Here is a 25,954-nt window from a genome sequence, read left to right as displayed (position 1 = left end):
TCCTCAGCTTGCTACAATATAATCTCAAAACTACAGGTGAAATTCTGTCTACGCTGAGCCTGAATTGCAAAGAAACATAATGAAATGAAAACACACAATTCTTTTTCCTATACTCTGATAACCCCTCAGCTTGTTCAGGACCCTACTCGCCTGTCATCCTGCAGTCCCCCGATTTATCAGATCGCAAAATGACACTTCTGGTTTCCCCCCGCATGCCCTGTGCTGAATACACAGATTCCGCCCCGAGACGTGTGTTTCCAGGGTTTAGATTTGTCTTGTCATCAGTGTGGGCCACAGAGGCCGACCAACAGGGTCTAATGCTTCCCCTTTAAAAAGGAGGAAAGGAAGGTGGGAGCAAGGAAGCAGGGCTAGGACTGAAACGCAAGTCTCCTGGCCCTGGTGGCTTCTCCCACCCTCCCTTCCTGCAATGGGAATGCCCACCAAACCCACAGAGAAGACATTCTTCCCAACAAGAAGCAGAGTCTGTGGGGCTGTTTTGTTTTGGTTTTTTTTTGGCTACTGGTTTTGTTTTTACCCCTGAAGAGATTATCCCAGTCAATATCGTCTTTGCCTCTGATTTTCAAACACTTTGTCTGCTGTACCAGTCTGGGCAAAGAAGAGAAATAAAACCTGGATTCATTGTCCTGTGAAGTACGAGTACACACCACGACAGCGACACAAACGTACACAGAGAGCACAGCGTAAACAACGGTGAATCAGCAGGTATTTGGTTGCGCGGAGCCTTCCTTTCGATTTAAGATGTAAAAATACACTTTTGCTCAGAAACTCCAACTTTGAAACCTGAAACTTAAAAGCCCTCAACTCCCCCTGCTCCAGTTCTATTACAGCGAAAGTTTCTAAAACTCTCTGGAGAGTAACTTCTTCAGATTCTGAGGAGGCGCTATTAGGGACGGTGGATGATGGTGTGGTAGGTGGTAAATAATAATTGCTGGTAATAATAATTGATTTTTGTGCTTATTTGAATCAGAAGATTATAGACATTGTGCTCAAATAACTGTACAAAGTAATTTAGTTACACTGTTGAATGTCAGAGAATTAATTAACTTTAAAAATGCTCCCTTATGCAGTAAGGACTAATTTTGTAACTCTTTCATCACAAAACTTTATTAAAACTTGAGGCTCGTAGTTAGTCATGAATATGGAAGGTACTAAAATGAAACTTTTCCCGTGTCGCTAATTATCCAGTAACTAACTTGAAGTGGTCAGAACTTGAGCTGGTTGATTAATTTATCTGTAATAGTTAAGATTTTCACGAAAATTATAAGACCTTGCTTTGCACATATGTTTTCTGCTCGCACTTGGGACAACAGCTTCTCATTTCATCCTCACCGATAAGCCTGTAAGGTAGGCGTGAAAGCAGTGTCTCAATTTCTGTTATAGATGAATGGAATCTAAAACCGTCCACAGAAACCTAAGTGACTGGTACATAATTTGAGGTAATTTTATCTACATGTTGACATATAGATGTCATGACATAAACATGTGTGTCATGATAACATGTTCTATTTAGCAGATACTTGTTAACCCTTTAGACTTTTCTGGTATTAAAAAAAGCAAGTCCCTTAGAAGGAATTTCTATTGAAATTGCATCTTTGGACCTTAAAAGAAGCTGCAACACAGCCACGGTGGGGCATACCAGCCCTGGGTGGTTAATCGTCTGTGTGTATGCAGAGTTCAGGCCACTCAGAGGAGGCAACTCTGGTCCGGTCTTAGCCCCCATGCCCTGGCTTTGAGGATCAGAGTGCCTGCATTTACACTCTGCAGGTCTCAGCTTCCCAACCTGCAACATGGAGACAGTACTTGCCTTGCAGGGTTTGTTCAGAACAATCAGTGAAAACAACATATTATAAAATAGTCTGCAAACGCATGGACATGCATTACGATCTGTGGGCTATTTTCATAATATTTGTATTAATTCAATCCGTTTAATTTTCATTTTATATACATAATGTGTGTGTGTACATATACACACATACATACATATATATAAAATCAGGATTTATCTTCATTCTTGTAGGAAAGGATATTAGTGGTAGAAAGACAGCTTAACCCTGAGTAGCAAACCTCTGGGGCAGAAGGCTGGGCAGCAGGGATATTAGAGGCAGAGCAAGTACACAGGATAGTCACTGTGCAAAAAATAAGAAGGGGAAAAATCCTTTAGCTCTGCTTCCATATTTTTGGCAAATAGTTGGGTATTTCCCTCCTAATTGAACAAATTTTGTAAAACTGAGTTGATTTTCAAACCATCTGAAAGTCTCCCCCTGCAATACACATTGATGAAGATCGTGATTCTATCTCAGAAAATGAAAAAATAGAAGCCAGTATGCCTTACATAACCTTGATGAGGATTTTAAAAAGCAATTTAAAAATAAATCAAATAAACTTATGAGTGGCTTTTGAAGGAAAAAAAAAATGCCAGGCATGGCAATTAATCACAGATATATTTAGGTAGAGTTCTTTTATTACATCACTAGGGAGATACAGCAAGTCAAACCCCAAAAACTGTTCAGCCTCGGTTACATTTCCTGAGTGAGGTGGGGGCCTTCCAAGGACTCCCCCTGACTCTTCACTTCCCTTAACCCCATTTCATTCTCACAAACACTCTCTAAGGTAGGTGTGGGGCACTTGTTAGGAATCAAGTAACTGACACGTTCTCTGACCTTTTTCCTAGGTTTCTCTACTTTTAAGGAGGCAAATCAGTGGCTACTGCTTCTGTGCTCAGTAAATAGATAGGCCTGAACCAGATATGTAACATGAAGGAGGTAACGTTAATCTTACAGGTATGTGTTGAAAGAGACAGAGAGGTGAGACTTCCCGTCGTGGCTCAGTGGAAATGAATCCTACTAGTATTCATGAGGATGTGGGTTCAATCCCTGGCCTCCCTCAGTGGGTCGGGGATCTGGCATTGCTGTGAGCTGTGGTATAGGTCACAGATGCGGCTCGGATCGTGGGTTGCTGTGTCTGTGGTGTGGGCTGGCAGCTGTACCTCCAATTTGACCCGTAGCCTGGGAACTTTGATAAGTCGTGGTGAGGCCCTAAAAAAAAAAAAAAAAAAAAAAAAAAAAGAAAAAGAAAGAAAGAAAAGAAAGAAAACAACAGAAAGATTATGTAGCTTGCCCAAAGTCTCACAGCAAGTACAAAAGCCAGAAACTGAATTTAACTCGGGTGAGTCTACTTGTTCTGGAACATGAGTTGGCAAACTACAGTCCACAATGCAAGTCCTGCCACTGCCTGCTTTCCTAAGTGAAGGTTTATTAGAACAGCCATGCTTGTTGGTTTCCTTCCTGTGTACACCTGCTGTCATGCTTGAAGGGTCAAGCTGAGCAACTGCAGCAGAGACCTTACTGCTGGCAGAGCCTAGAATACTCACTATCGGGCCCTTTACAGAAAAGGTTTGCAGACCCCTGTTCTAGAAGGAAATGGTCCGAGAGGCCATGTGACTGTTCCACATGGCTCTCTTTCCCCCAAATTTCCCTAACAATGGCATCTAGTTACTACTTATAATAGGACTTGGAAGGGAAATATTGGCCTCTGACGGCTTTTTAATTTTTTACAAATTGTCTGAGCCCATTCAACATTCTTCGAGCTTTTCCTACACACAGGCCTTGTATTCAGCTGAGTTGATGTCTGCCACTGAGACACATAACCTCACTGAGGATACATAATTACCTGCCAACCATCACACAGAGCAGATGCAGGAAAGGGTCGTAATGAAGAGAGGAAGGAACGGCCTTGGCGTCACCGGGTGGGAGGGGCTTTCCGCTGTAAAGGTCAGAGAGGTTAGAGAATGTCTTCAGGAGGAGATGTGCCCCAACCAGGGCAAGTTCTTCCTAGGTGGAGCACAGAGAGAGACAGGGCAAAGGCGCAGACACACGGGGCGGGGCGGGAGGGAATGAGCACCAGGGGGTGGGCCGCGAGGAGCGGAGCCGAGCTGAGCAGGCCGTGCAGGCTCTGCCACCAGGCTTTCCACAGACGCTCCTCCCCATGTGTTGCTACGGTCTATGGGCACGTATTCACAGTCAAGAGAATGCATCAAAGGCCTGCAAGACTCTTAGCAATCGAAAGAATGCCGCACACTATTTTAGTCTATAAATAAAACAGTGATTAAGCTTTTAAAACCACATCAAAAAGCATCAATAAATGATATAGTCCATATGAAAATGTCTGCTGAGGCATTATTTACAAGAGGAAAAACACTGGAAATGACCAGAATACCTGTCAACAGGGGAATGAGTTAAATAAGTTTTGTCTACACTATGGAATGTGACAATTAGTAAAAAGAATACACTGAGACACTTGTGTTGATAAGGCAGGTTATTCATGACAGGTTGTCCAATAAATAAAACATTTTTAAAGCCAATATATATTTTATTGTCAGACTTTCTTTGAGCCAACAAACACTGTCTTCACATGGCTTTCCATAAGGATTAAGGCACGTTTGTTTTCTTCTGAGGGTAGACTTAGTTTCTTTGGTCTGTATGACTTTTCCATATAAAAATGAAAGTCCAGGGAGTTCCTATTGCGGCACAGTGGAAACAAATCCAACTAGAATCCATGAGGATGTGGGTTTGATCCCTGGCCTCGTTCAGTGGGTTAAGACTCTGGCGTTGCTATGAGCTGTGGTGTAGTTCCCAGACATAGCTCGGATTCGTCACTGCTGTGGCTGTGGTGCAAGCCGACAGCTACAGCTTCGATTTGACCCCCTAGCTGGGAACTTGCATGTGTCATGGTGCAGCCCTAAAAAACAAAACAAAACAAAAAAGTCCAAGACAAGTTTATTCTTCTTCTAGTCATAAATGCTGGTTTACTTCCAGGCACCTTATTCAGACCTCCATTATAAACTTGGGATCAGATGCGGGTGTATGGTGTTAAAGCCTCAGCATTTAATGCCCAGGGGCCTTAAAGGGCCTTAAGGGGCCCCTCAGGTGTTAACCTTCAGGACCACAGCATCTTTGCTCCATGACTCCACACAGTAATCTGTCCAGAGTGATACAAGCTCACCTTCAGAGAAACATTAACACGAAGGTGATCTAATTCCAAAAAAACAGTGAATGTGCATCTGTACATCTGTATGTAAGGTAAACGCAGAAAAAGTGTAGAAGAGAGCATGACAGTCTATTCACACACATAACCTCAGGAGGCAGCTCGCCACTGAGGAGTGGATGGTGAGACATTATTCTTAAAAACTTCTATATCACCTGAGTCATTCCAGTGGGAATTTATATTTTTATAAGCCTATAAATAATACTCTTTGATAGGAAAATGTCTGGATATCATATAATTTTTAATTTTTTTCTTACTAATCTGTATTTTCTAATTTTCCTATGACACACAAGCATTGCTTTTAGTTACGGGGGAAAATCACATTAAATGCCTCAAGTTTACTGTTTACAATGACTGGGAAGTAACTATTTTTAAGCCAGATTAAGTAAGTAGATGAGAAAAAAAAAGGCCTGCTGGTGCTTGGGCAACAAAGTTTTGTTTTTCTGGGCTGCGGGAACATGGATATTTCCTTGATGCACAAAACCACAGGCACTTTAGCACACACTGTTCTCAGCATTTAATTACTAAGGGCCTGAGCCAAGGCAGGATCCCAGAAACCCAGGGATCCACAATAAATTACAAAATGCCTTATGAGAAAAGCCCAGAGAAGTATTTTTAAAGATCTTTTAAAGGCACAGACTGGTAATTTGGTCACACTGGAGCAAGACTGTAAACGCGTTTAGGAAACGTGGGCGGCAGTGCAGGTGCTGGAGGGAGAGAGGCCAGAGATGGAGGGCCTTACATCCCATCACAGGTGCTGTCCCCACCCCTGAACTGATCCTGACAGACTGGTTTCAGGTTCAATTTGCAGAATATCCAACAGAACCCTTTATTTTCTCTTAATGGCCTGGATCTGCTTAAGGTTTCCAGGAACTAAAGGTAGGAAACTGCTGAACCCAACAGAGTTCCCCTTTCACTGCTTGTCTCTTGTCACAATCTGTGCCTCTCTCTTCCATTTGGTTTACTTCTGTTTTCACTCCTTCATCTCCTCTCCCTGAAAATGTGCTCCCCACGGGGATGGGACTCTGCTCACCTCCTTATCCTGAGCCCCTAACGCACCCCTGGGCTGCAGCAGACAGGCGTGCGTACTCTCTGGATGGAGGAATGCTGGTGCCATGAGGGAACTGGTCCCCCTGCCCGGGCTGCAGGGACCAGGTGTCCTGCCACTTCCTAGCTGGGATGGTTTTCTTACCACTAAGTGGAAGCTGAATAAGGACAAGATTTTAGTCTATCTGTTCACTGCCAAATCACTAGAGTGTGGAATAGTGCCTTTCAAAGAATTGTTCAATGGATAAATGTTGAATAAATGAATGACTCTGGTCACGGTCCCGAATTCTGCGAGCCAAGTGTCACTCGGACATTCGCATGTCCTGCACTAGTTCTGTCCTTACCTGCTCCTAATGCCTGGGTAGAAGGAGGTATGGACAGGTGAGTGGAGCAACGACCCGGGGGTCAGAGGCTCACTGTCACCATGACTGACAGTGTCAATAAGGGGCTAAATTCTCAAGGCTGATATCCTTATTTCTCTGCTGCAGAAGTTGAGTCAGATAATCTCCTGAATCCTTTCCCACTGTAAAGCTAAAGGACTGTCATGCTTGGCTGGAGGGTCCTCAGGTGCGGCTGGAGGTGTGGAGAGGGAGGGGGCTCGTCCAGACGGCCGGGGCTTCCTGCTGGACCACAGTCCTCAGGCCCAAAAGGACCCGGGGTGTCTTGGGGTTTGCAGCACTGCTCACTTGACTAAGGGGTTTACTTTAGTTCAGAATAAGCAAAGGGCTAAATGTCCATGTTTGGTGCAAAGATGTGTGGTACACACACAACCAGAACTGGGCCAAATTTTGAGACTTTCAAATCGACAAGTTTTATAAAAATGGAAGAAAGATGTAGAAGAATCATTTCGATAGTTTCTAGGCCCCGTCATACATCTGTGTCTGTCTGCACCCATAATCTATGTTCAAAATCTAAGCTTTAAATAGTATGTTCACTTTAGAGGAGACTCAGGAGAGAACAGATGTGCACATTTGAACTGATCAGCTAAGAACCGATAATGTGAACACTAATGAAGAAAACTAAAAGTACAATGAAAACTGGTTCTCACTCCTTGGCAGCCTCCAGTCTTTTTGAGAAAATAAGACACACACACATACACATACATAGAAAAAGGGCACAGGGTGACACCTGTGGGACAGACACCAAACACACGGAGCACTAAGAACAAGGAAGGGGCCTCCTTCCCATTGATCCACACCCCCAGCCAGCACAGACCCAGCACAGGGTGGCTGCTCCATCTCTACCTCATTTGCTGAGTATCTGCTAAGCGTCTGGCATTGAACCAGACCTTAGCAACAAGGATACTGAAAAGCGAGTTCTGAGATCGAGAAGACCATTCGGGCTGAACTTCTGTAGCAAGCTTCAGGACAGATGTGGCGTGGAGAAGGGAGAAGATGCAGTAGGAGTAAAGGAGGCAGAAGAACGGAAACAGAGGCGCAGGTGCAGGCATGAAAAGACGACTGTGGACGGTGATGGGAGTGAGAGGGATGCTGAACAGACCTGACTAAAGCAGAGAGTTACCTGTGAAGGAGCAAGAGAAAAGGCTGAGGGACCGAAGAAACCCCACTGAAGGACTTGGAAGGTTCATACACGTCTTAACACCGACAAAGGGCCTCATTGCAGGTATTTATGCTGCAGGAACTAGAGTCCTGAAAGCAAGCTAGTTGGCTCACTGTAGAGCACTGATTATGAGGATCGTTAAGGAACTCTCTGATTACTATTTTTCCCCAGTCATTTTTACTGTCAGTAGAGGCCTTTGGGAAGTGCGTAAAATTTACAATATGGCAGACATTAGGAAAAACAAAGTGAGCTTTATTAGGCATTTTCTTAATACCAATGATTGACTGTGACAGCGATTTTGACTAAGGGTAGTTCTGCAGATTGTGTGAATTAGAAGATGTTAAGCACTGCTTTGGGGATGCAGATGAAGTTATTAAAGAATTCTGAGGTGGAAGGGCGCGGCCTGGAAAAAAGGTCCTGCTCAGGCCCTGGGAAGCAGCTAGCACCCAGTCTAGGGCAGAGGGGCAGCTGCACTGCAGGTAATTATCTTTATGATGAAACTGTGTAATGAGTATAATTTTACTCTCCTGTTGCAGATAGAAGCCTTTAGTACGTATCACAAAGAAATGTGCCCAAGGTGGAAAACTGAGTATTATGTACAGTATAATTATATAAACACTGGGGAAAACATGGTTAAGACTCTTCCCCTTGAGTAGCTCTGTTTTCATAAAATAAGAAACAAATGCCTCACAAAATGACCCCTAGAATCCTAAATAGAAGCAGAAAGTCCAAATATAAACTCAGCCTGGGATTTTCAGGGCCTTCAGCTGCCATTCTCTTGCCAGCCTGATGTGATGGGAACAGGTGTGGGATTTAATGTCAGGCAGTTCTGGATTCAGATCCCACCTTTTCTCCTATTTATCTGTGTGATCTTGGACACTCTGCCTCACCCCTCTTACCCTTCAGGTGACTACATTATAAAATCAGACTAAGAATACTTACTACACACACTGAGTTGTAGGGATGAAATAAAGCTAACAAGACTATGTGTGTATGGTGTTCAGCACAGTGCTTTGCAGCACAAGCTAAGCGTGTGATATTAATACTAGCATTATTGTTGATAAATCTACTGTTAATATCAACAGTTTGCTGAACTAAGAATACCTGGATTTAATCAGGAGACTATGTCCTGGATGAGCTGCTAGGATGGACCTCTGCTTCCTCACCTACAAACGGCAATATCATAATGACAATAAGGTCTGTCTTGCCTATATCACAAGATTATAGGAAGCTCAAAAAGTAATGTATCTGTAAACTATAAATTGTTAAACAAAATTAAAGGTCTTTTCCATCCTAGAGTATATACCCAGATGAAAGACATTCAAGCCTAGGGTCATCTGCCTCCTTTTAATGCAACTTGAATATAACGTTACTTATGCTGTTAGCACCTAAAAAAGGAATATATATGCAGCATATAGCTTTTCAGCAATGGCAGCCTATTGTGAATCTGACTCTAAAGTTGTATGAACATGCAATCTTACTACTGTAAAGATGAATCTTATGAACATTTAGTAGTATATAATCCATAGGAATTCATTACTTGACCCTCCACTAAGAAAATATGAACATAGACGATTTCCACTGCTAAATCATGAAGACTTAAAACTAACAATAACTCCCTCTTTAAAGATTAACATGAGAACAAACAGGCTTTGTAAACATAAACACAAAACTGGGATGCAGTTCAGGAGAAGACAAAGTTCCTGAAATTGCTAGGTAGCATCTAATTGATTTTAGAAGAAGATCAAGAGTTAATTTTACATTTTGCACTGGAACTGCAAGAAGTCCGGAGAGTCTGTGGCGACAGTGCTGTTTACATAAGCAACTCCAGAAGGCCTGTCCAGAACTCGGTATGGTGAATGCACTGGTTTGCCAGCAGAAACTGTAGCTCTGCCCATCGCTAATTTTACCTCCATCCTTGGACATGCGCCAAGTAAAAATTATTTTTCCGCATGTAGAAGAGGAGAGATGGGACATAAACATTCTCCTCCACCTGCATGTGGTAGCTTGCGATTTTAAGAGAAAGGATCTGGGTTCAAGGAGAGACAGCCTCAGGGGACCAAGAGTAAACTGTGAAGAGTGAAAACACGTTTTATCTGCTCACCATTAGCCTACATAGTCCTCCTTGTCGATTTCCTTGTTCTCTTTTTCCCTCCAGCTGGAACTCTGGACCATGAACAGGAGGTCATAGAGAAGGGGCAGGTCAATGTGGACACGACTGCTAACACTATTTATCCAAACATCACCATGAGAGTGGCTTCAAAAAGGGGGGGATGCAGATTGGAGTGCAAGAATGGCTCTGGTCTTGGGATGTGGAAGAAAAAGAAGTCTTAAGATGACGTGGTACACATATTCAATGGAATAATACTCAGCCATAAAAAGGACAAAACAATTCCAATTTGTAGCAACATGGACACAACTAGAGATGCTCATATTGAGTGAGGTAAGTTAGAAAGAGAAAGACAGATACCATATGATATCACTCACATGTGGAATGTAACATATGGCACAAATGAACCTATCCACAAAACAGAAACAGATCACAGACACAGACAACAAATTTGTGGTTGCCAAGGGGGAGGAGGGAGTAAGTGGGATGGACGGGAGTTTGGGGTTAGTAGATGCAAACTATTACCTTTGGAGTGGATAAGCAATGAGGTCCTGCTGTACCTGCTGTACCTCAGAAGGAAATTATGTCCTGTCTCTTGGGATAGACCATGATGGAAGATGGTGTGAGAAAGGAATGTATACATATATGTATGACTGGGTCACAATGCTGTATGGCAGAAATTGACACAACACTGTAAATCAACTATACCCTAATTTTAAAAAAAAAGGAAAACAATTTTTTTTAAAGAATTCAAGACTTGCTCAGTGAACCTCCCCCCTGCCCCCCACCCCCGCCACCCAGACACAGCTCTGTGCATCTGTAAAACAGGATTTGAGAAAATAGGACCACGTGTGATCTTTTGCTTGGCTATCAACGAACACTCTCTACTTTTTCCTCTCTGTAGTAATTATGCTTATCTGATATATTTCAGTGCAAAACCCCTTCAAAACAGTAAAGCACAGAACAATGCATTGAAAGGAGTAAATACAAATCCGTAAGAGGAGTTAAGATGACAGAAGCCATGTATCTATGCCAAAGAGAAAGGCTTGGCTAACCTCTGAGGGAACACAACGGAGTAATTGTTTTTTAAAGCAATTCAAAGATCTGTTTAGCCTTTCTGACTTCTGATATTGAGGATGAATGTCTAAAATGTTTACAAGAGAGACTTTTTTATTTCAGAAAAAAAAAAAGGTAACAACAGAAGGGTAAGGGCAGATGGATGTGCTGGTCTGTGTAATAAATAAACACTTTTCCTTGGAAAACAATTTTTTTAAAAAACGAGGAAAAAAAAACTTCTCCCTCCATTAGGAAATAAAGGCTGTTCAAGCTCTCAGCGACTTGAAGTTGTAAACGGTGTGAGTGTGAAAAGCAGTAAAGAAAAGCTAGACCCCGTGCAGTGTCAGCAAGAGGAGTGGGTGTAGAACAAGGAATAAAAATGCAAGCTACAGATGCAGCAGAGGAGCGCGACGGACCGGAGGAAGCGGCTGGTGCGGTTGGGGGCGGGGGGCCGTATGCGGTCAAGGGCACAGCGACCACACTGAAAATCACCCACTTAACAAAAATGAAATGCCACCCAAATGGCCTATGGAAAGTGCAAAACCCACAGTCCGGGATCTAAAATCCACAGGAAAAGTGTGTCCTATGAGTAGGACTCCCAAGTGAACAGGTCTGAGGCATTTCATCCTCACTGGGGTGAAATGCGTGAAAAGACAGAAAGGGCTGGTGTTCTTCAGCCTTGAACACGAGCGCCCTTGACCACAACAGGTGCTGAAAAACACCCCCTTCTGGCCTCTCTGGGGAGCGTTTCATGGCTCCATTGCTGTCTGGTCTCCAATTATTTACTTAGTATTAGATTCTGTGTTTACAAATCCCAGCATGGAGAATAAAAGATTTTACTTAAAAATGTTTAGATTATTTACTCATTTAGGTTAAAAAAAATCAAATAAGTTTCAGCTTCTTAAAAAATAATTATATGTAAATAAATTTGAGAACTGGGAGGTCTGTGGCATGGTAGGTTAAAAATGCGACTGCAGTAGCAATTGTGGCTGTGGAGGTGCAGGTTCCCAGCCCAGCTCAGTGGGTTAAAGGATCCTTCCGTATGGGTTGCAGCTGCAGCTCAGATTCAATCCCTGGCCTGGGAACTTCCATATGTGGCCGGTGTGGCCTTATGGCGGCACTTTTTTTCATAAAAAAATTGAGACCTTAATCTTAAGGTCATAATTTTAAGTTTAGCAACAAAAGCAAGATGTGTTATAAGTGAATCAAAATGGAAACTGCTCAGTGTAAAAGGAAATCCTTTGGGAGGAATTTGGGGATTAAAGATGATAAGACACGTGTCAGGAAAGAGAGGGAGGGGACCCTGACACCTTAGGTAATGCAAAGACTTGACCACGTGCTAGAGAGGTGCCTCCTGCGGGAGGACCCCAAAGACATAGGGAGTCACAGAATCTTACAGGTGGGATTTGCTTTCTACTGCTTACATGTACTATCTACGCTCAGAGGTAAACTCCGATTTTTGAGGATGAAGAAAAAACTATGTTTTTTTGTTTGTTTGTTTTTTTGTCTTTTTAGGGCTGCACCTGAGGCATATGGAGTTCCCAGGCTAGGAGTCATATCAGAGCTGCAGCTGCGGGGCCACACCACAGCTCACAGCAATGCTGGATCCTTAACCCACTGAGGGAGGCCAGGGATCGAACCCCCATGCTCATTGGTACTAGTTGGGTTCGTTATCATTGAGTTACGACGGGAACTCCAAGAAAAAATATTTTTAAAAGCACATCAATGTTTAGATAAATTCTATGAGCCAGTGATCATAATAATATCCAGAAATAAAAAAAACACATTGAAGAAACATAAGGAACCATTACTCCTAACAAATTTGTTCTTTTCTACTCTCTGGTCAATGTTTTTAAGTTTCTTACCTGGATGGACTATTCACATTTTCATGCTTTCCGCTGAAGTTCAAACTACAGAGGTTTTTTGATTTTGAATATGCAGAGTCTGACTCCAAGTTTGCCTGTGTTTGTTCTCTCAGATGATCGTGAAGCATTGCCTCCTTTTTCAAGTTCATGTCTGAACATGGGCAGCCAAAAGCACAGGTCAGCATAAAAAGGAGAGCACAGGCATTGGTCTGTGAGGACACGTCAGGGCTGCACTGTCACTGGATCGGATGTACAACCACGACTGAAAAGATGAACAGAGACATCCTTTCACTGAACACTGAACACATGCACTTAAGTTTCTTTTCACACTGCCCTTTGACATCTCAGCTTCGGACGACGAACGCTGGTCAGCAGGTATTACAGGTACAGTCATCAGCACAACTTAAAAACCTTGAAAATCTAAGAATAACATAAAGATGCATATCCAGTGGAGCAAGGAAAATAGCATGTCAACACCTGGCTCAGTTTGTATCCTCCCAAATTTATACCCTGATTTGACCACTTCTTTCACAAAATGCTATGGTAACTAAACATATTTACTAGTATCGGAGAATACGATGCTTTTATTTCTTAACATTCGTGTATCCAGAAATACTGTATCTAGATTTCTGCCTAGTTCTCCTGAAACCTACTAGAAGACCACCTCTCCACCTGCCTTAATTCATGTGTGTGTTGTCAGGAGAAGAAGGAAGAGACAGCAGGAACTATCAGGTTGACCCATATAAAGCTGCAGTTCTTAAAAGTCAGAGACAGTCAAATGTTGGGAATTTGATACAGTTCAACCGAATAATTTATAAAATATGTCAGGCCCAAGTTCATTAGCAAGATAGATAAATAGAAGGTAAAGGCTAAATAAGCAAAAAAGAGCTAGGTAGTTGCAGACAAACTTTAGGAGAGATTTTTGGACAGAAATACCTAAAACTGAGATCTTGGTAGCCCTCGTCATATATTTTATCTATCAAAAGATTAAAAATGACTGCAATTAAAGATACTAGTTTTGCTTTTCAGAATACTGAAGTATAATTTTTAACATCTGAGGATAAATGGAAAAATAAAACTCTATCAGTGTATATTTTTCCTTAAAAACTGTCTGCACTCCTTTCAGGAGCTGTGTCCTTAGCTGGTTGTGATGAGGTGGGGGTTGGAGCAGCGAATCCCGGCAAGTCCTGTTGGCCCTGGAATCCTCCTTCCTCCCCTCACATAGGGGCCCCTGATCCCACAGCCTGGTGCTGTTACCATATCCCCAGACCAATCCTGACCTGAGGAAGTCGCAGAACCCAGTGGTTCATTCTAAAGTCCAAAGGGCCCCATCCCGATACCCGGGCTAGTGCCTCAGCCTCCTGGGCTCTGCGTCCCTGACCTTAGCATTTGCCCCGGTCCTTGTTTCTAAAAGCCTTGTCTGCTGTTGTGACTAGAACGAGGGGCCCTGCTGGGATGGAGCCCCATGTTCCTACTTTGTTCTTGGTGGCCCCTCCCCTGACAAGCCCTCTGCCTCCAAATCCAACCCAGAAAGAAGGCCCCTCCCCTGATAGCAGCTGGCAGTGCGGAGCCATCCTCTATGCTCTGCTCTGCCCACTGACCAGGACCCCTGCCTTCCTTGTCATTCTTCTTCCCATTCGTTTCTTTTGGATTCTTGCCAGGTGGCTCCTAACCACGTGGGAAGATCAGATGATGCCCCTGATTTCCACACCTCTTGGACTCCAGGTCCTGCACATCCAGGACCAGGGTGTAAGATTTCCTCTTCTCATACCCAAGCATCAAATCTGGTACGTGCCTCTCTCAGACTACCCTGTTTGGCTGAAAATAATGGGCCAATGTTCTGTCAAATCTTGGGAGATGGACAGTTTTGACCAGGAGGTTATAACTAACTGTCACCACACACCTAACTGGGAGCTTCCCATCTGGGCTGTACATACATCCTCAGAGCGGCCAGGAGGGTGGCCAGAGTCCCAGGCGGTTCTTCCAGCCTGAGCCGCCTCCTCCGGGCTCTGAATTCCTTGCCTTCCCAAATACTCATGATCATTTTCTGTGACACGACATTAAAAGGGTCGGAAGACATTACAATTTTAAGCAAAAGAGCAAAGATGAAATAGCCTCTTGAGTGCTATACTCAAAACATAAATAGAAAACCAGAGGTCAGCAGGATTTCAGGGAGAGCGTCAAGTCGCTGGACAACCTATTTGCTGACCTGGAAAGATGAAGTCATCTGGAAAAGACAAGCACCTCCCAGGAGGAGCCCTGATCTAGGAATCTGCCATCACATAGCCCAGGAATCAGATTCTGGATCCTGTTGGACTGAAAGAGCTCCTCCCTGATGCAACTAAGCCAGCCTTCCTGTATTTCAGTCTCAATTCTTTTACTGGCCAATTATGCTTTTTTCTTTCTAAGGCCTAGATAAGACAATGGTTCTGAGCTGGGAGGTTACATTCTAAAGTCTCTTCCTTTATCTTCAAAACACAAGGATTTACTTGTGGGAGTGAGTGGAGCCCTCATACTGGAAGCATCCATGGAATAGACTGTCCAAGGGTTTGCCTCTCACAGCAGAGGCGGTGAGAGAGCCCTCATGCTGCCCCATCAGAGGATGAGAGGCTGAGATGCCAGAGAAGGGGTCCATCAGGAAGCAAGAGGGGATGAGATAAGTCAACACTGCCGGCCGAGGTCCTGCTGGGACCAGACTCCCATCCTGCTGCCAGGTGCCACATGGTCTCTGTCACATAGGAAGAGCAGCACCCACTTCCCACCCCATGCCACTCCCCAGCAGATGGAAGACTGTCTGCCCTCACTGCTGTTTAACTTAGTACATGGGTAGCATGTGGGTACAGCAGACCAAAGTTAAATGAACATCTTTTATTTTTAAGAAAATATTGATTTCTTGGCCAATGGCATTGAAAGGCATGACAAATACTGATATGCAGGTTACTAAAATTATTGAACACCTGTAATAACTTTCTACAGAAACTTTTAAGAGCTAACATAGGACTTAAATTGTTATGATTTTACTTCTATGAAGGTTATGTGCAAGTACAATGATACATATATACATATATAGACCAGGAATACAGACCAGGAAGGTTCCAAGAATCATTATGCTTCATAATATCTGCTTAGGATATAAAGTGATTTCTTTTATACTGTTCTTAAATATAGAGGTGAGCAAAACCTAGTCACTATATATAAGATTCTAAGGTCTCAGAGTCAATTTTCTTTAAAATCCTGAGGCTTTAAAATGAGTTTACACAAACTCTACTACAGGTAAATTTTCTCTGATTGTGACTAATTTTTATGCATAAAATAGCTGTTATTAAGTGTTATTAAAATACTAGAAAATTTAATGCACACAGAAAAATGTATGAATATTAAGAACAAAAGCTTCGTAAGTAGAGTTTAAAAAAAATTGTACAACTCAGAGTTCAAAGAGTTGGATGAAATAAATTTGGTTCTAAAAATATTTTTCTCATGGAGTTTCCTTGTGGTACAGCGGTTAAGGATCTGGCATTGTTCCTTCAGTGGCCTGGGTCACTTCTGTGACCTGATGTGCTGTTGAGCTTGGTTTGCTTATATTTTTGTTGAGGATTTTTGCATCTATTTTCATTAGGGATATTGGTCTATACATTTCTTTTCTTGTATTCTCCTTGTCTGGCTTTGGTATTAGGGTAATACTGGCTTTGTAAAAGGAGTTTGGAAGTGTTTTTGCCCCTTAACTTTTTGGCAGAAGTTTGAGAAGGACTGGTGTTAACTCTTCTTTAAATGTTTCAGTAGGATTCATCACTGAAGCCACCTGGTCTGGGGCTTTTCTTTGCTATGATGTTTTAAAATTACTCTTCCACACTTTTATTCTTTATTGGTATGTTCATATTCTATATTTCGTCATGATTTAGTCTTGGTAGGTTTCTAGGAATTCATATATTTCTTTCAGGTGAATTTCCTGTGTTTTCTTTTCCCTATGATCCTGGACTAGTTGTTGTTTCCATTTTGTCATTTGTTTCAAACATGTAGTAATTACCTGTGGAAGCATTTTTACTATGGCTTCTTTACAATTCTTGTGAGATAATTCTAACACCTGTGTCATCTTGATGTTGACATTAGCAACATGAAAATATAAAAATGCATCAAGAGTGAAGGCTAAAGTGTGTGTGTATGTGCGTGTGTGCTGTTTCCTCTAAAGCGTTTTCATGTATGGTCACTAGAAACTTCCAAGCTATAAACTATTCTTAAGGAATGTGATAGTATACTAGGTACCATGCTAATGGCCTTTTAAAATTTTATGCTTGGAGTTCCTATCGTGGAGCAGTGGTTAACGAATCCAACTAGGATCCATGGGTTGCGGGTTCGGTCCCTGCCCTTGCTCAGTGGGTTAAGGACCCGGGCGTTGCTGTGAGCTGTGGTGTAGGTTGCAGACATGGCTCAGATCCCATGTTGCTGTGGCTGTGGCATAAGCCTGCAGCTACAGCTCCAATTAGACCCCTAGCCTGGGAACCTCCATATGCCGTAGGTGCAGCCCTAGAAAAGCCCAAAAAAAAAAAAAATTATGCAGCAGAATGTACTAAGTAATTTATATAATCTATACATGGAGAAGATCCAATAGATAGAATTGCAATTGAAAAAATTCTAACAGAGTGTTATCAACATAGTTAACATTAAGCAGTAAATTAAAGTGATTGACATGCTACATTATTAATTCAATCAAAACAATTTTAGTGCTAAGTATGTGTTTCTATCCTCACAATGAACATTTCTGTTACTACATGCCAGTTATTTTCATTCTTTTAATTTTAATATTTTGGTTGAGTGTTATGAAAATGTCAAGATTATTTTGTATAGCTTAAACTGTCAAATACATTTTTTAAATTGGGATATCCTAGTTTGAAATACATTTAATTTAAAGACCTTTCTGCAAAGGGCTTTACAATACTTTTTTTCTCCTTTTATAAATATGCATTGTTTTAAAACAAAATTTCACTTGAAGTGAAAATATTTTTCAGGAGAACAAAGCATCCTTTTGACAGCCTTAGCTTAGTCATCTTAAACACTCAAAGATGCAAGAGGATTCACAGGAGCCCTACTGGCCCTCCCTGTCCTGTAAGCAAAGCGTTAAGGAGTTTTTTGGAGAATTATGGAAGATACCTTTTGGTCTCTACTGAAAAGATGAACTTTTGTTATTCCACGGTCTGTAAACAAAATCTCTTCTGTAGGTTCAAATACATATAGGCAGGCTCCATAGTACAGAAGCTGATTGCCAGTTCTCTCTCCTCTAAGTTAGTTTACACACCAAAGGCAAATGTGTACTATAATTTATGGCGTGTGAAACAATACCATCCTAATTAGAAATAAGAACCAACATTAGGAATCCAATTAAGTCTTGAAGGGAGCTGTTTAAAAACAGTTGTTTTTTAAAAAATAAACAATACAGATATTAAATACAGAGGGTAGCAATGTAATTGCGGATAAAAATGAACATTTCTTTCAAAAAAATATGATCAATACCACTTTCTACCATAAGCTATTCTAAAATATTGTTTAAGTAAGTTTTAACAATTTATTATCGAGAATCAACATGTAAAACATTTTATATTTTATAATAATATAATCTATAATATATAAATAAAAATAATTTTCTAAAATAGTTTATAAAAGATGAACAGACTAACCTAATATATATATTAGGTTATATATATGAATATATATGAATGTTTTTAATATATGAATATATGTGAATATTTTTATTTTGATATACATGAATGTTTTTATTTCTATTAAATTCAGGTATTAAAATTATCAAAAAATTTAAAGATTTCATCAAAACACAACCTGATTAGTCTAATAGTCATAAGAATATCTATAACAGATTATAGTGCTATAGTTTGTTTTTTTTTTTAGGGCCACATCTATAGCATGTGGAAGTTCCCAGGATAGGGGTCTAATCGGAGCTACAGCTGCCAGCCTACACCATAGCTACAGCAATGCTGGATCCTTAACCCACTGACTGAGGTCAGGGATTGAACCCATATCCTTACGGATACTAGTTGGGTTCATTACCACTGAGCCACAAAGGGAACTCCCAGTTTTATAGTTTTTACTCTGTGTTATACTCCGATTTAAGCTCTCTTTATATGTTAACTCTTTCAATTCCCACCAATATCCCTTGAAATAGGTACCTTTATTACTTGCATTTTATAGATGAAGAAACTGATGCACAGAGAGATCTTAAGTAATGTAAGGCCACAGAGCTAGGAAGCTGTAGAGATGGGATTGAAATCCGGGGAGCCTTGTGCCAGGATCTGGGCTTTTACCTACCTTGCAAAACTGCCTCCGGGATTAGATTTTTCTCTGAATACATTAAGTATAAGCAACAATGACAGAATTCCTGAAATTGTTGCCTTGTACATAGTAGGTACTTTGCCAAGTGGATGCTGATGATGTTAATCTATTTATATAACATCTTTGGCACTATAGATTATACAGAGAAAAGTAGGGAAATTAGAATACTTTGAGAGAATTTAAACTGTTCATTGTTTTTTTTTTTTTTTTCTGATTTCATTCCAAAATTTAGTTGCTTCAAGAATAGAACATGTGGTAAAAAAGGAAGTCTTTAGAAACAAAGACCCATTCTCTGCATGGACTAAAGTGTAATGTGAAGAACTGGCCATCTGGATAATTTTTAATTGGGACAAGCTGTAATTTATAAAACCGTGACCAAGAAGAAGAAAATAGAGAAGAGACAGGCTTGACTTTCTGCCAGAAAGAGATTTGAAACTCCATGTTTTTAAATGAGAATTTAAATATTCATAGCTACATACACGCAAACGAACATCACATCTGCACAGACAAATACAACATTCCACCTAACCTGGCTACACAAGCGTGCAAGCAGCACCCTGTGTGAGTGGCAGGAGGCAGAGCTGCTGCCATTGCATTCCATCCACATTTACAGGACACCAGTGTTTGCACAGCGCTGTACTAGGCACTAGGGAACCCTCAGTATGGTAGACAGCCTACTTCAAGGGTCTTTGATTGGAGGGGCAAACGAAGTAAAAAATCTAAAAGGCAAAAAGAGTGTAAATTACATTGCGATTTATTATTATGCATAGTACCTGTTTAATAATGATATAACCATAACAGTAGAAATATATATATATTAAACATTTAATGTGTATCCAGGCACTGTAAGTGCATTTCACATTATATGCATTATTTCATTAAATACATAAAATCTGGGAAGGGACCGTTTTCATCAAATTGTTTTTGCTCTTGCTATTGTTTCTTCATTTAGGTCCTAGGAGGGCACAGGGCCCAGGTTCCTGAAATAGGACTGGATCACAGGATCATGAGAGGAGACCAACGGAGCTGGGCAGCAGGGCTGTGGAGACACTTCCTCACAACGGGGGCCCTGGGGGAGTTCCAGCTGTTCAGAGATGCAGTAGGTTCTTTTTTTTTTTTTTTTGTCTTTTTGCTATTTCTTGGGCCGCTCCCACGGCATATGGAGGTTCCCAGGCTAGGGGTCGAATCGGAGCTATAGCCGCCAGCCTACGCCAGAGCCACAGCAATGCTGGATCCGAGCCGCGTCTGCAACCTACACCACAGCTCACGGCAATGCTGGATCGTTAACCCACTGAGCAAGGGCAGGGACTGAACCCGCAACCTCATGGTTCCTAGTCGGATTCGTTAACCACTGCGCCACCACGGGAAATCCGCAGCAGGTTCTTGAATAGGGAAAGAAAAGTCAAAGGTCTGGAAAGTCATCCTGCCCCCTCTTGGGGCCAGCCTGAGGGACGGGGTGCGGAAGGCAGGCTGGAGGGTCTGCATGAGAGTGGCAGGAGTAGGAGAAGCTGGTTCTGCCGCATCTAGAGAAAACCAGCCAGTGGGAGTTGGAGACTTCCTCAGTCTGGGAGTCAAAGGCAGAACGTAAGCTTGTGAGGGTGATGCTAGAGGTAGGGATCCACAGGACTGAGGGATCCTTCTGGACTCTTTCTGCAGATGAGCAGAGCAGACAGCATGGAGTGGGGAGTCGGGCAGGATGACTGGGGTGCCTCCTGCAGAATCTGTGGCCTGAGCCCAGGGCGGATGCGTCAGCCTCAGCACAGCCGGCCACTGGCCGCTGCTCCCTCTGTGCACCTGTGCTCCTCAGGGCTGCCTGCAAAGCGCCAAAGGCTTCTCCTGCCGCTCAATTCACCTTGTTTATTTTCCCCAGGTGACAAGTTCTTGAGTCACAGGATTAATCACCAAGCTTCATAATCTCAGGACAAGGACAAGGACAAGGACAAGTTTGAGGTGTGCACAGACTTCACTCACAACACATGCCAGAGCTGGAAGCCTTGGCCCTCCGCGTTGGCCCTGGCCGAGCCTGGCGGCCCAGGAGCATCCTGTGTGGTCCCTGGCCTCCAGCTGCAGCAGACTGAGGGACAGTTTTCCCAACATCCTTGCGATGGTGTGAGGAAGCGTGATTTCATGCTGGAGTGAATTCATCAGATGAGGCTAGTGTGGTGATTATGGTGGGGTGGGGGGAGGGACTCCAGGTAGGACATGGGGTAGGGGGGTACATAGTATTTGAAAAGGCAGAAGAGGTTTTCTTTTGCCTTTAATTTTGTTCATTACCATCTTTAAAAACTCGCTTATACAAAAATGGTTGCAATAGAAATGTTCCAGCTGTATGTGCTTGTTGGCAAATCTGTCTAGATAAGTCGGTGTTTTAAGCTCTCTGGATGCGTTAGTTTTGCCATCTAAGAAGCTGGAACCAGGTCCAATTTGGAATAGCGTAGATTATCCTGGCCCATAGACTGCTCTTCCGTGTGGTTCTGTAGAACTGGATCTCACAGCTAGAGGCTCCTAGAAGTAGGAGAAACAGAGTCTGTCTCAGGGCACATGGGCTGGTCCAGGGCACAGAGCAGGGCTGGGTTGGCTGCCTCCCTTTCCTCCCCTTCCTGGGGGTCAGCCTTCCATTCCAGCCTGCCTCCTGTTTTTGGTATACTGAAGCTTGCAAGGGGCTATGAGTCTGCGTAGATGTATGCACTTGGGGAAAGTTGAAGGCGGAGATGTTCTGGAGGAAGAAAACTAGTGGAGGTGAGCTGAGGGTTCTTTTTAGCATAAAACATGACCTCTTCTCAGTAGTATTATATGCCAGCTTCTCTCTGATAAAGGCTCCATTCTGTTTAGACCAGTGGTGGGCCACTTTCTAAAGCAACACTTGACAGGAAAGATGGAAAGATGAAATTAACCCATGACTTTATCCTCAAAGTGGCTGTTCTCTGGAACAGTTTCTTTGAAACTTCAGGAGCTCGAAATGTTCACTCTGTTGGATTTTTGAAAATTGTTTAAATCTCTATTGAGTCATTACGTTTTATCTGCATGACAGTGAAATCCTACCAGTCTTCACAGACTTCAATTTCTGCTCCATGCTTTCCACCCGCATGCAAGGTTTACTTATCTACTTAGACCATGAAAATGACTAGGAATTTTCCTACCTTAGGGCCTGAACAAGGTTTTCCTTGTCCTCATTTTCGCTTGTAAACTCTCTACTAAAGTTTGTTTTTAGAAAACTTACAGTATATACTTTAAACATTGGAAACTTTCTAGTAGAGAATGTCAGTAGATGTTTTCCCACTGCGAACCACCAAACGCTTTTTTCTATTTCCTTCTGGTTGTACTTTTTACACCCCGTGTGCAGGCAGTGTGCCAGTGTGTCCGTGCAACAGAGGGGTTTGGGCTCCATCACAGTCGCTGTCCCCGGGCTTGGGTTTCGCTGTGCGGGTGACCCACCTCCCACTGGCCTCCCCTCTGCAGGTCCTTTCTGAATGATTAATCAGTACTATTCCAGAGCCTCTTTGGGATCAAAATCCTTCTGAGAATCTGCTGAACATGCTCCATTTATGCCCTGACCCCTAGCCTTTCAAAATATAATCTTTTGGCTTTAGAGCAAATGAACATTATCTCTGATATGTCAGATCAGCACATTTATGGTCAGTCGCTAGACACATACCCCGCGGCCTGCCTTAGCGCATCTTTAGAAGTCCAGTGGAGTGTGCCACATTCTAGAGCCTGTAAGGAAAGTACATGGGCCGTTGATATTGAATAACTCTCTCTCCACGAGGCAAAGGAGGCCCATATTTTGAAATCTTTACTCCATATAGAATTCTGAATCAAATTAAGAAAAAAAAATTTTTTTCTGAATCTCGAGCAGTGCTTAAAATACAGTAAGAATGTACATTATATTTAAAATATGAGACATATACTCTTATTTTTTGAGACTTAAGGAAGGATATAGTGCCTTGGATGTCATAGATATACAGAAAAAAAATCACTTTTGGAGAGCAAGTCTCCTCTCAAAGGAATTCATATTTAAATTAATGAGAAGTAATCTTTAGGATGAATGATTGATAAAATAGCTCCTATTTGGGTCTTAGTACATTTAGAAGTAGTCAAGTTACATAGTGAATTAGGGGGAGAAATCACCCTGCAATGTCTGGAGATGCTCATGGTAAATGATGAATTTTTCCATTAGTGTTAATGAACCGAGTCTGGTTAACTCCCCAGCACATCACAAGAACGGAGCTCAAATCATCCGTCTTTCATAGTTAATGCAATTTGTTTGTATACTGCATCTTTCACTCATGTTTCCCCAAAAGCAATTTCAGGAAAGATAAAATCATGAGAAAATGCTTTACAAAACTGGAAATACCAATAACAAAACAAAGGAGGTGGACAGGAGTCTTTGGAGGAACAGAGGTTATTCTCTTGTGTTTTGTGTTATGTCTGAGTTTTATCTGATTAGACTTAAAGGCTAACATGTTCACGCACTGAAATGGGAACTGCTTCCTCTGTTTTCAGAAACTGTGATAGAAGAGAACAATGGCTCAAAAAAGAAAGTGTATTGCAAACAGCTCAAAAATGCTATACTGTATTTCCACAAAAACCGACGGAGCTTTGTTGCATTTAAAGTAAAGCTATGACACAGATATAATTGGAGGAAGTGTGAAAAAAAGCAAATGAAAACTAAGGAGTAACAACTTGTATTTATGGAATACCTTGCTTCCAAAATGCTGGAGGAAGCGCAAGTAAGTAGATGACGCTGGCTCTCAAAGGCTCCTCGGAGTCCCCTGATGGCTATTTTTCCTTGTGTAGTAAACACAGATGAGAGGAACAGAAAGGGATTTCTCAAAGACATTCACTGATTCACCTGCTTCAAGAGCATTAAACCACTGCCTTCCTCTGAGCCTGGAGCAGTTTTCTTGTCCTGTCCTACCAACCATGGACAGCTCAAAGACAACCTGAATTTACTGTCATGATGATTTTTTTCCCAAACCAGATATTTAATGCCTCTATAATGGTAAACATGAAACGAGGTGTTCTAATTAGCTCCAGTGTACACTTAGACAAAGAATGGGGGATCCCACCATCTGAAACATATTTTCATCACCTCTGTAATAGTCATGAGCTACCTACTTGGAGATCAAGACCAAACTCAAATGCAAATCCTGCCCCCACCTTCTCTCTTTCTTTCTTCCAGAAATATTAATTGAGTACCTATTATACACCAAGAACTGTTTTAGTCATGTGAGATGCAGTGAACAGAGCACACTGCGTGCACACGTACACAGATACACACCCCACACATACACACACATTCAAGGTAAATACGTATTTCCCATGAAGGTACAAAAGGCGGAGGAGGGAGGCGCCAAGAAACCACTGCTCTTCCATTCCTGCTCCCTGGCCCCACTCCCTGCTCCTCCTCCCACTGACCCACAGGTGCACTTGGCTGACTCCACTCACTTGACTGTGAACACGACCTCCGCCGGGAAGCTCTCTGGGATTGCTCCTCCACAAATTAATCTCTCCCTCCCCTGAAAACCTAGCTACTTATCTGTGCTTCATTATTTTTTACTTTGTACTAAATCACCTGTATTCATACATTTCACCATCTTTTCAACCTCATTAGACAACAAGGTCCTTGAGAGTCTGACACTCCCTTTATCACTTCTTGCGGCTTCCACCACAGTGCCTGGGACACAGCAGTATTTCAACCAATGTTTCTGGAATAAGGAATTAGTGCATTAAACCACAGTCTGAAAGTTTATGTCCCCACATCCTCCAGTTCATATGCTGAAACCCTAATGTGCAACGTGATGGTGGAGGAGGCGGGGCCTTTGGAGGTGCTCAGTCTCTGGAAGTGGAGCTCTCATGAGGGGAGTGAGGCTCTTAGCAAAGAGGCTTCTCAGATACCTGGCCTGTTCCACCACACGAGGACACAGTCGGAGGATGCCGGCCTGAGGCAGGTACACAGGTCTCACCAGAACACAACCCCGCTCTCCAGCTCCAATCCCTTCCCTTGATCACCTCTGCTCTTCTTTACAGCTTCCCCAGCTGCGCAGGGATCCCTGTAAAACACTGCTTGCATCAGGCTGGGTGCACTGTGTGGGCCTTGCTTCTTCACTTGGCATGATGATGTTTGCGAGATACATGAAAGTCACTGTGTCTGGCTGTGGTTTATGCACTGTCTCTGCAGCACAGTGGTTCTTCTCTCCATGGATGTGCTAAGCGTGCTTAGGTCTTATGGGGAGGATGCTGTTGGAAGGGAGGAGACCAGACAATGGCTGGTGAGAGGGACTGATATAGAAGGACGGGTAATGGGGGTGAGAGCTCAGGGGTAGGGACCTTCAGGAGAAGGGTCCCTCTGTTCCCTGTGGACGGAAGGAGCCATGCTGGCCAGTTAGGACTTTCTCAATGAGTATGATGTGGAGGCCTGTCTGAAGAAGAGAGCAGAGGTGGGGAAGCAGAGGAGAGGGGCCCAGAAAATCCACGAAACAGCTGCCATAAGGGAAATCCGCCCACTTCCCCGGGATTGCTGGGCCTGAGGGAGGCTGACTCCTGCCCAGTGTCCCTTGGGGCAGAAGGCCCTCAGCAGCGCCACATCCTTGGCTTAACAGCAGGAGACAGAGGTAGGACTCGGTGTAAGGTCAGGATCATAGTGGCCCACATTCAAACTCTGGCTCTGCCACTGACTGGTAACCAGGAAGATGCCAGCCATCCAAAATCACCACAGATTTCTCACCATGGAATGAAGGTCATGTCTGTTGTAAAATGTGTGCTGTGATAATGAAATTCAGCCTCATAGATCAAAATCTTGGCACACAATGGAAACCCAATACTGCAGTGTCATTATGAAAACTTCTCAGTGGATTATTAACAGTTAAAACCACATTGACGTGGTTAGAAAAGACGTATTCTATTTGTGTAT

General features: G+C 42.7%; 1 protein-coding gene across 1 annotated transcript in view; it reads right to left on the bottom strand.

Annotated features, from left to right (window-relative positions):
• Window positions 1–25,954, bottom strand: part of L3MBTL4 (L3MBTL histone methyl-lysine binding protein 4) — a 243,846-nt gene that overhangs the window by 88,176 nt on the left and 129,716 nt on the right. The window contains 2 exon segments of the mRNA XM_053743522.1: window positions 536–606; window positions 12,703–12,877. Coding sequence (XP_053599497.1) covers window positions 536–606; window positions 12,703–12,877 — 246 coding nt within the window.

The sequence above is a fragment of the Phacochoerus africanus genome, chromosome 8, assembly GCF_016906955.1.
Source record: "Phacochoerus africanus isolate WHEZ1 chromosome 8, ROS_Pafr_v1, whole genome shotgun sequence".
In the NCBI taxonomy this organism is placed as follows: domain Eukaryota; kingdom Metazoa; phylum Chordata; class Mammalia; order Artiodactyla; family Suidae; genus Phacochoerus; species Phacochoerus africanus.
This window is presented reverse-complemented; position numbering and strand designations above follow the sequence as displayed.